The sequence below is a fragment of the Nuphar pumila genome, chromosome 2 (genome assembly GCF_984573655.1).
Source record: "Nuphar pumila chromosome 2, dmNupPumi1.hap1.1, whole genome shotgun sequence".
NCBI lineage: Eukaryota > Viridiplantae > Streptophyta > Magnoliopsida > Nymphaeales > Nymphaeaceae > Nuphar > Nuphar pumila.
In genome coordinates this window covers 136,799,381-136,809,782 of record NC_143250.1, presented here as the reverse complement: position 1 = coordinate 136,809,782, position 10,402 = coordinate 136,799,381, and the positions used below count along the sequence as shown (strand labels likewise).

The 10,402-nt window shown below is 37.6% G+C and overlaps 1 protein-coding gene across 1 annotated transcript; it reads left to right on the top strand.

Annotated features, from left to right (window-relative positions):
• Nucleotides 1–10,169, top strand: LOC149847253 (rho GTPase-activating protein 4-like). The gene is made up of 5 exons (XM_089998360.1): nt 1–652; nt 7,165–7,285; nt 7,375–7,494; nt 9,025–9,255; nt 9,351–10,169. The coding sequence occupies exons 1-5, from the start codon at nt 252–254 to the stop codon at nt 9,921–9,923; spliced, it is 1,446 nt and encodes a 481-aa protein (XP_089854486.1). The 5' UTR covers nt 1–251; the 3' UTR covers nt 9,924–10,169.
• Nucleotides 10,170–10,402: the final 233 nt, after the last annotated feature.

The following is a 10,402-nucleotide window of genomic DNA, read 5'->3' as shown; positions in this document are numbered from 1 at the left end:
CACAGCAGAGCAACAACAGAGGACCCCCCCTCTCCTCTTCATGGTTCTCACGTCCCACCAAATTATTATTAAAATAGAAGAGAACGAGAGGATTCAAATTGAAGGAAAAGAGGGAGGGAACCTCCCAACTAAGAGATTCCTGCCTTCAACCCAACTCAATCATGTTCTTTCTTCACCCCTCTGTCCTTCCAAGTCTGACCCCAACACCCCATTTTTAATATTTTTTTCTTTTCTCCTCTTGGGTGCCGACCATGACTGAGGTTCTCCAGAGCCCTCGGTTTTCTTCCTCCCCAAGCTCTCCTTTCCACCCTTCAGAGAATGTTGGTGGTGGGGGGTTGCAGACCCATCATGCCCACTTGAGTTCTCCAGCCAATCTGTTCGTTGGTAGGGAGGATTTGGAGGGGAGAGAGGAGGAGGAGGTAGAGGAAGGTGGGGGGGATACTCTCTCCTTGTTGACTCTATTGGTGGCTGCTTTCAGGAAATCCATGGTGCCCTGCAATGTGGATAGGGAGGAGGAGCCGAGCTCCATGGAGATCGGGTGGCCCACGAATGTGAGGCACGTTGCCCATGTCACCTTCGATAGGTTCAATGGGTTCTTGGGGTTGCCTGATGAGTTTGAGCCTGAGGTGCCTAGGAGGGCTCCTAGTGCCAGGTCTGTGTGGCTCTTGAATTGGCTTGCTTTGTGTTTGTGTTCCTTTTTTTCGTCTTTTTTCAGAATTCATTCTGTTGACTCTCTCTCTCTCTTTCTGGTTTGTTGGTTTCTTGGGAAGGGGATTTTTTCCTCAAAATTTGGAGTGATTGCCTGATTGGTGATAATGGAGTTGCATTTGATGAGTCATAAGAACTGTGACATTAATGAGGTGGTCGTTTTTTATCGAGTTCCTGTATACTTTGGTAGGCTTTGTTGCGAAAATGGTTGATGGCATCTTTATTGTATTTGTTTTGTTTTTTTGGTAATGTATATTATTTATGCAATTTAATGAAATATTCAGTTAATTTTTTAAGGAGTTTTTTGCACATAGTTGCATCGGTACTCGATGTTCCTTTGTGTTTTGAGTTTCAGGAGTACCCGTACTCGGCATTAGTGAAACATATTTTAAGTCATATATATGAGTTTGATATACTAATGAAATTCATCTCATATAAGCTCCAAAGTCGTCCCAGATACTTGAGAAATTCAAATCATGTACAAAGACTTGTTTGGTATGTGATAGAAACTCGTACTAAACTCTTTTTTCATCTTCATTTTTTTCACGCAGAATTAAACAACACGAATTTTGTTGTGGCTTCACAATAATGATTAATGAGATATTACAATACGATAACAATTATAAACGGTTACTCTTAAAAAATGTGATTATAAACCTAAAAAGCTTGCTACTTGGTAAATAATGTCAGTGGAACATGAATAATGAGTTTCACAAAGATGAATAGCTTTACATGCTCATTGTTAATGAAAATTTGTAATAACCCTTTAATCTTATTCCTTAAGCACGAAACCAGAAACTATTTCACTTTGAATTCATTTGTGTAGGTTAAAGCATAATCTGTTCTTTTGAGTGTTGTGTGGGGTAAATAAAATGCAAAATAATTGTTCTAATAACTCTATCTATAGTAAATTAAGCTGAAATATCGATCCATGATCCAACTTGGAAATGGTTGATTTTATTTGAGTATTGAAACTTCTAATTTTCTACATGCCATCTTTTATAACATCTTTAATCAATCTGGTGATGCACCAACTAATAGCTTCCCAAAGGTTTGTTTTTGTTCACTTTAAAGCTTCATTTCTCTTTATATGGACTGGGGTTTCTGTATTGTGTAGAAGGTTTGCAACATATCATGTAGCATTTTGCTTTTCAAAGGCATGTCAGAACTTTACTATATCTTCTGGTTTTGCATAGACTTTTTATCTATGTTTTGTTGAATAGGGCTCTTCTGAAATTATTTAATGCTTTTAGTATCCGGAAAGTTTGCTTTATATGTTTCAAAGCTTTTGCATTATTTTTATAACTTAGCACTCTGTTTTGCGTAAGAGGAAGCACAATGTGGTGTACCCTATTGCTTTTTCAAAGCCAAGTCAACTGCTTAGAAGATTTACAGGTTCGCATTGATTTGTTAACTAGGATGGGCTCCACTGATATCATTTAGTGCATTCAATTCTTACAGCTAATTTGCATTTAGTGTAATTTTTATGTTATATTTGGATATAGTTTCTGTAGTCAATTATGCTATGCAATTTCCAAATTCGTGAAATCATTGTTTTTCTAATCTTAATGATCTGTGTGCTTGAACAGCTATTTTTAATATCTTAGCATAGAAATGATTCTGGCATTAGTTATGATGGGTGGTGGTCAATAGACATCTTTTTAGCAGTTATATGTAATGCTTCTGTGTTTGACAGAATGATCCTTGACCTTTAAAGACAACCTTTGAGAAACTGAAATGTTTTTCTTTTTCACACTTTATGAGAGTTTTTTCAATTTTATAGTTATCTGATTTCATCTGCATAGAAGGTTCTCCATGACCTACAAGATGAGGAAGACTTTGTTGATGTTGTATGTGTAAGAATTGTGCTTGTCCTACTCTGTTTTGTGGTATATATATATATATATATATATATATATATATATATATATATATAGAGAGAGAGAGAGAGAGAGAGAGAGAGAGAGAGAGAGAGAGAGAGAGAGAGAGAGAGAGAGAGAGAGAGTAGCTGCCTATGGTAACCTACCGCAACACAAGGGGGGTTTCTGAGTTGTTTTTCCCAAATCTGACAATGCAGATGCATTCAGTGTGGTCACTTTGCTAGGAAACAACACTTTGATCATGTTTTTTCAATAAAAAACATGATTTTAAGCCTTGATAATTATAATATTTATAAAAAATTTACACCGTTGATTTTTCAACCTTATAAAAACCTACCTGCACGTTGGAATCAAATGATGCAAGAGTCCATTCCTATAAAATCAAACACGTAGAACCTATGTCACAGGGACTCGGCCAACTAGGTGCTGCACCCGCATCGACGCGACGCGACGCGATGCGATGCGATGCGGGTGCAGCACCCGGTGCGGTTAACCTGATCCTAGGTGTGGTCAACACACCCAGGGTCATTTATGTCCAACTTTTGGACTATATATATATTTTGCCGCACCCCCGCACCCAAGTTTTTTGAAAGTGCCGCACCCGCACCCATGTGACATAGCGTAGAACACATCTGTATTGTCAGATTCGAGAAAAACATGTAAAGAAACCCTTCAAAATCTTGATAGGCAGCGGTAGGCACGAATCAGTGTAGGCAGCTACTCTCTACTTTATATATATGTGTGTGTGTGTGTGTGTGTGTGTGTGTGTGTGTGTGTGTGTGTGTGTGTGTGTGTGTGTGTGTGTGTAAAATCTTATTCTTCATGGTATATGTTAGTAAATGATGTGAGAATAGAGATAAATCTGGCAAGCTAAACAACCCAAGACAGTCATTGATGATGTTCATGAAGCTCCAATCTGCAGAAAATTTCTCTTTGATAACATCATCTATCACATTTTAGCCACAATTTCATACTCTTTTTTGGAAAGAAATGCTTCTCTTTTGCTGTTTTTTCTTGTATAATTTTTACCAATTTCCCTTTTTTCTTACATTTGGTCTATGTCTCTATTGTTTTTTATTAAAAAAATATGTTTAACCCTTTCATTTCATCCCAGTGAAATTAAAAAAGTCTTCATGTTGGGCAACAATTTTCTGCTGAGCTGGTTTGCCATATCAGCTGTAAGAGAAACAATGATCACTAGGAGTTAGGGTAATGCCTTCTTCTCTAGTTTGTTGGCATCACCTAGAGAATTAGATTAATAACAGACACTCTCTGAATGAAGGCACATAGCATTTGACCAAGTTCAGGATAATAGCAGATTTTCCCCTGAATGGAGACACTGAATGTTTGGCTAAGTTCAGCTTTTAACCTTCCAGGTAGCTTTTGAATTTTTCTAGTATCTGTTGGCTAGGCAACAAAACCCCTAGTTTGGCAGGTTAGATATGGACCGGTTATTATTATGGTGGATAGAAGCTTCCCGAATGGCCTGGAAGCCCACTTTTTGGAGGACATTTATGGAAGTTCACTTGATTAGTGCTCTATGCTTCTCAGACTTCTATGATCTACTCTAGAATGGCAGTTGTGATTCCCTCTTGATTGTGTTGACCACTTCAAAACCCCTATACTTTCAGTTTCTAGTTTTGAGAACTCTTCCTACTTTTGCTTGGAGCAACTGATCCATGGGCTCATTTGTGGTTGGAAATTGGTACTCAAAAAGAGTCACTTATGCGAGTAAACTGGTCATATTGGTAGTACATTCCATGGGTAATCTATGGGGTTATGGTTGGTAGGTTGTGGGAAGGCAAAATTTCTATGCAGTGACAGACTGCCGGTAGGGAATCTGCTCCAAGTACACATCATTAAAGGCATTCTGTTAGGAACTGCATCTTCTTCTGCTACTAGTCCTTTTAGTCAGCGTGTCAATCCCAATTAGGGATGCAAATGGGTCAGATCCAGAATGGAGATTTTGCAATTTTTGGCTGTTTCAGATCTGATTCCGATCTGATTCCCCATGTATTTAGCTGTTTCCAGATCCAAACCATTTGCATCCCTAATCCCAATAATAGAATAAGCCTTCTAAACTTGGTGAGCTGCTTGCCTTTTTTTTCCATAAGTTTCTTTATAACTCTGTTTTTAAGCTTTATCCTTAGCATCAAGGCTCAGTTATCTTCATTTTTCTTTTCTATTGAGCAACATAGCAGCATTCACTCATCATAGTTTTTTATATTGTTTTTTTACCACTTACCCTCCCAAACTATGTTATTTTCACTTTCTCAGATGTGATAATCCTTTCGACTTATTGGTAAAATAGATGGTAAAATTTTCTTGTTTATCTGTGCACATTGCACTCGCACTGTATGTGCATAGAATTTGCTAATTATCAATGATCCTTGACAATTTGTATGAAAGCTGGACATGCCCATTATCGAAGCAAAACAAGACAGGAAATAGGGTGAGAGAGCATGGAGGAAAGCACAAGGAAACTTCATTACTTCACAAAATGAATGGTTACAAACTTACAACAATAAAAAGGGGGCAACCCTCCAAGGCATTACAAGACAAAAATAGTTGACTCTGTAACAAACCATGGAAAAAATACAATAATATCCCTATAAATAATGATATGCACATAAGGAAAGGGGTAGCACACAAAATGGTAAAACATATGACACTTCTCAACACCCATGAGGCATGAGTATTGTAGGATGGCAAGGAATTTTGTTTTATTAAGTCCAGAAACTGGTGCATCCTATGCACCAATTTTAGATTTCATGCATTAAACAGAAATTATTTCACAGTGTAATTTACTCAAGTCAACAATGGTTCACTTAAAGCTCATATTCTATGGCTCATATCCTATGGTTGAATAGAATAATGTAGCTGCATATATCTGCAGGATATGCCATTTAATAATAGTTATTGATTTAATGGATAATAACAAATTCGCTAGATTATTGCCTTTGAAATTCTGTTTGTTACGTTGCATTAACTATCACCAGTTTTAATAATATTACAATGAGAGCAAATCACATCTGCAAGAAGGATTTCTATTTTTGCAAACTAAAACTGATAAATGTACTGCTTATTCTGTCATGTCTAGGGACTTACATGAGACTAGTTCAGTCTGAGCATGGGCTGCTTGAGCTTAGCTCAGTGCCTTAGGTATCAGGCTCAAGTTCGGCTCGAGCTTGAGCTTGGTTGCAAACTTGAACACCTATTTTCAAACTCGGTTGATTGAGCTTGAGCTGATCTCTCTCTCTCTCTCTCTCTCAAGGAAAGATCTTCCTTCGAGTTTCGAGGGATAGCTTGGTTGCAAACTTGAACACCTATTTTCAAACTCGGTTGATTGAGCTTGAGCTGATCTCTCTCTCTCTTTCTCTTATATGTATGCAAATTTTTTTGTTTCTAAACAATGAGGATGGGATTTGAACCCATGATCTCTCTTTTTGAAGGAAAATATGGTAAACTACGTTGTTTTACTTGTACACAAAAATGTGCTTAATAATTATATATGTATGTTCTGGACGAGCTTAAACAAGCTTTAATGAGCCCAACCTCAGGTTTACTCTCAGCTTGTTGGGTAGCCTAGTCACAAGATTGTTATATTCATGTATTAATGCAAATCCCTATCTGGTCTATCAAGGGGAGATATGCTGATTGGATCTTCTAGTTTACAGAATTTTTTATGTGCCATGAACTATTTTACTCTTGGAATATCATTTACAGATTTATTGGCTTTTTCATGTATAGTAGTGGATGTTTTTCAATGTGTACTTTTCCTGGTATCACTAAGGGTTGATCATTGAGTTGAACTAGAGTTTTTATTTCTTTTTGTATGTCTGCTTTGTGCTTAGCTGCTGCATTTTGACTGTTAAAGCTATGGTTGTCAAAAGGTGAGATTTGGGGTCTGATACCTGGCTGAATCAATCCCCATTCATGTTTGGAAGGGGAAAATGGCATCAAGATAAAAGGAGGCTGGATTTTGGCAAACTCAATTGGGTGTGAGGTGGATACGGGTTGCATAGAATAACATCAGGTTAGGTTACCTGTATTGGTCACCTAGTATTGCTCTCATCTAATGGGCCTGTGTTCCATCATTTCTTGTCATGCATGAGTGATGTGTGTGCATGTGTACAGGACTGTTGGATGAGAGGAACGCTAAGTGAACAATAGTCAGTTTCACTTGTTAGCAATGCTATACACTCAGATGCATTAAGGTTGGTTAGGGTCAAACTGTTGCAGTTTACAAATTTGGTAGTCTGTGGATTTTTTATTATAGGAAAAGAAATCCATTTGGATTTGAATTGTCCCATATCTGAACCATGATACCTGTAGCTGAATCCAGATCAGGCTGACCCTGATCTGACCTGTTGATAGCTTGACTTAAATCATTCGACTATTTGATATAGAAACTTTGTTTTATACTGCTTGCTGATTGCTTTGAAAATGTGCGAACCTCTTCGCTTCTATGTTTTCCTTTCATCTAGTATTTCCACTTGTTGGTCTTTTTTATTCATGTGTTGGAGTTTCTTGGTTCTAATTCATACTGCATACAAGTGTTTTTTTTGTTATGCAGTACAAGTGTTTTTGGGGTCTCTACAGAATCTATGCAATGTTCCTATGACACCAGAGGCAATAGCGTACCAACAATACTTTTGCAGATGCAGAGAAAATTGTATGCTCAAGGGGGACTTCAAGTATGCCCTCCACTATTCTGATGATTGTATTGCTTTTATTTTCAAAACCTAATATTCATCTGATTTTTCTTATCGTGATTAATGTGCAGGCTGAGGGCATATTTAGAATCAATGCAGATAACAGCCAAGAGGAATATGTCAGGGACCAGTTGAACAAGGGCATTGTGCCAGATGGTATTGATGTCCACTGTTTGGCAGGTTTGATAAAGGTACTTACCATATTGACCATATATGCTTCTTATGGACTTACCTATATGTGACATGTTTTATATTGGGGTTTTGCGAGTCTTGGTCATGCATTTTGCTGGGTTTGCTCAAATTCCTTAAGCTTGCCTACCCTTTACTTGAGATGAACATCTTATAATCTCATTGTCCTTCATGAACTTAATCATTTTTGTTGGCTTTCATTCTGAAAAATGCTCTGTGCCACTTTTTCCTTTTATTATAAGAAAAATATGTACAACATATATGCTACTAAAAGTAGTTCATAGATTCCATGTTATATATCATTTGTTACACATTGCTTACTAGTTGTTATGATGTCATTTTCAATATTGTTACATGAATTTAAGATGCGAACTATTTTTATATTTTTATTTGCTGTATAATAATAGTTTATTTCTTTCATTGCATATTAATGAACATAGTATTGTTATTCTGTCCAATCCCATAAAATAAACAATTTTTTTGAAGAGAATACTTATTGCCATCTATCTGGGTTGCAATGGTTGTTCTTAGCATAAGATGTATCCACAAACTCGTCTTTTCTTGTTCTCTCTATTTTCTAAAAATCCTTATTGATGGGGATTTCTATTGCCTTTCCCTGGTCAACATATCACCCTGACACACTCGGTCTGTTTGTTTCAGGCCATTTTCATGAGAAAGTGCCATGCTGGTACTGCCTTCCCACCATGGGTGAAACAAACAGCCAAAAGGTACAGAGGAAGTCCATTCTGATCCGTGGTGCCCAGCATCTCACTTCCTTGTTTCACTTGAAAATGCCTTTGCTTCTCCCCCCATGTGAAGGGACTTTTCTTAAGGGAAAGCTGAGCTGGCAGGATTTTTTAAAAGATCGTGCCCTTTCCCATGAAAGGGCTCTCCCTTCCATGGGAACGAACCAAACGACCCCTTAGGGATACTTGTCATTTGACAGAAAAAAGAAGGAAAATATGCATTTTTAAGAGTTACAAAGGAATGCAGTGAACACATGCATTCTACATAACCCCCATCTTAATTCAAACCTGAATCATCTTGGATAAAATTTTGAATGATATCTATCTTCATGCCAATCGTTGTTCACATTTGTAAAAGTAAATTAGCCGTATTTGTCCCACTTGTACAGTTGATATCAAACTTATTTAGTACCTTGTTAACCCAAAATTGGTTAATGGGTAAATTCGTAACTATCTTCATATTAGTGTGTGGGGCTTGAAAATTGATGACTTTTATTTATTATTTCATAATGTTTGTTAGAAATACTGAATTTCTTTGTTGATGGGTGAGTGTGAGATTGATGCTTGATCTCCTAAAGCATATTCAGGTGAAACTTGCTTGGTGCCTAAACAGTGACTTTCTCCTGGTTATTTATCACATGGAATGCATGTAGACCACCTGTAGACTTTAGTAATCCATTGTTTTCTTGCTCTTCTTGGGTTTTCTCTCATCTCTCAATTTGAAATCAGCATAATGTTATTCATAATTCCATTTCTGGGTTCTCATGCTTTCCGGGGCTTCCTCAGGCTTGGTTTAGGGAACTTCCAAAGGGGGTGCTGGACTCTCTTACGCCTGAACAGGTGATGCAATCAAATACGGAAGAGGATTGTGTCCAACTTGTTGGGCTTTTGCCATCAACAGAAGCAGCTCTACTGGATTGGGCTGTGAATTTGATGACTGACGTTGTCCAAGAGGAGCAGCAAAACAAAATGAATGCTCGCAATGTTGGTATGGTGTTTGCACCAAATATGACACAGGTTCTAACTTGCTATTACTTTCTATTTCCAAAGAATCTTATTTTTACAGCTATTTTTCTTATTGAAACTTTCTATAAATGATTCCTCAATTGCAGATGGCAGATCCCTTAAGTGCATTGATGTATGCAGTTCAAGTTATGAATTTTCTTAAAACATTGATTCTAAAGACGGTAAGAGAAAGGCAGGAGGCCGGTCTTCAGGCAGCACCGTCCTCTTCCCAGTCAGAGCCCTCCGATGAGAATGATCACCACAAATCATCACAGTGCTGTTTAAGCACAAGCACTAAAGGGGAGCAAGAACAGGAAGAGCATGTATTTGCAACCACTGAGCCCAACAATGGTTCTTCGATTGATGATGTAGGTGGCCGTGTCGAAGATCAAGAAGACAAATCAAGTACTGATGTCTGTTGTAGGGCTTCTGTTGAAGAATGCACAAGGGAGGAGCCTTCTCAGCCCACACTTCTAACTAATGGAACAAAAACTGTTGTAACTAGTTCTAGAACTGGCAGTAAGGGAAGTGGCCACAGAAGCAAAAATGGTTCAAATGCAAGAAAAGATGCAAAGAATATGGACACTGTTCAGGCAACCACACCATTCGAGAAATCAAGGGGAACGAGCATTGTAAGCCATATAAATTCTAGTTTGGAACGAGTTGAAGCATGGAGGTAAAGTTGGTTGGTGATGACTAACTGCTTCTGGGTAATTCAGGTTTGTTGGTTCTGCTGCTTTGTCTTTTGAGACTATGACATTTGAAGGTTGACCGTTGCACGTGCTTTGTATGGTTGGTTTGATTTTCGGTTTGATGTTTCCAACTGTTTTGAGGTTTTTAAAATTTGTACAACACTAACAAAGGTCTCTTTGAATAGTGTAACTCTGTTGATCCATGAAACTTCTCACTGTGTTTATTCTCAAAAATTTCTTTTGATGAATTCTGTTAGATAATTCTTCCTTCTTATCAAGATCTGTATGGTTAGGATAACGAACGTCCACCTCATTCTTTGGATACCTGTTCAAGCATAACCATCAATGATTGTTAAGTGATTAAAGTTTTTAGATATCAATTCTATGGGAGCTTAAGGATAAAAAACTTATTAATTAGTCCAAGTTCATGTTCCTTAAATGAGTCCAAGATCCTACACAACTAATTT

What these genes read in the sequence shown, in the direction of transcription:
- LOC149847253 (XM_089998360.1), top strand. Translation starts at nt 252, where the DNA reads ATGACTGAGGTTCTCCAGAGCCCTCGGTTTTCTTCCTCCCCAAGCTCT. An exon ending in GTTTGGCAGGTTTGATAAAG is followed by an intron (nt 7,495 to 9,024) that starts GTACTTACCATA and finishes GGGCTTCCTCAG; the next exon opens with GCTTGGTTTAGGGAACTTCC. An exon ending in TTGCACCAAATATGACACAG is followed by an intron (nt 9,256 to 9,350) that starts GTTCTAACTTGC and finishes CCTCAATTGCAG; the next exon opens with ATGGCAGATCCCTTAAGTGC.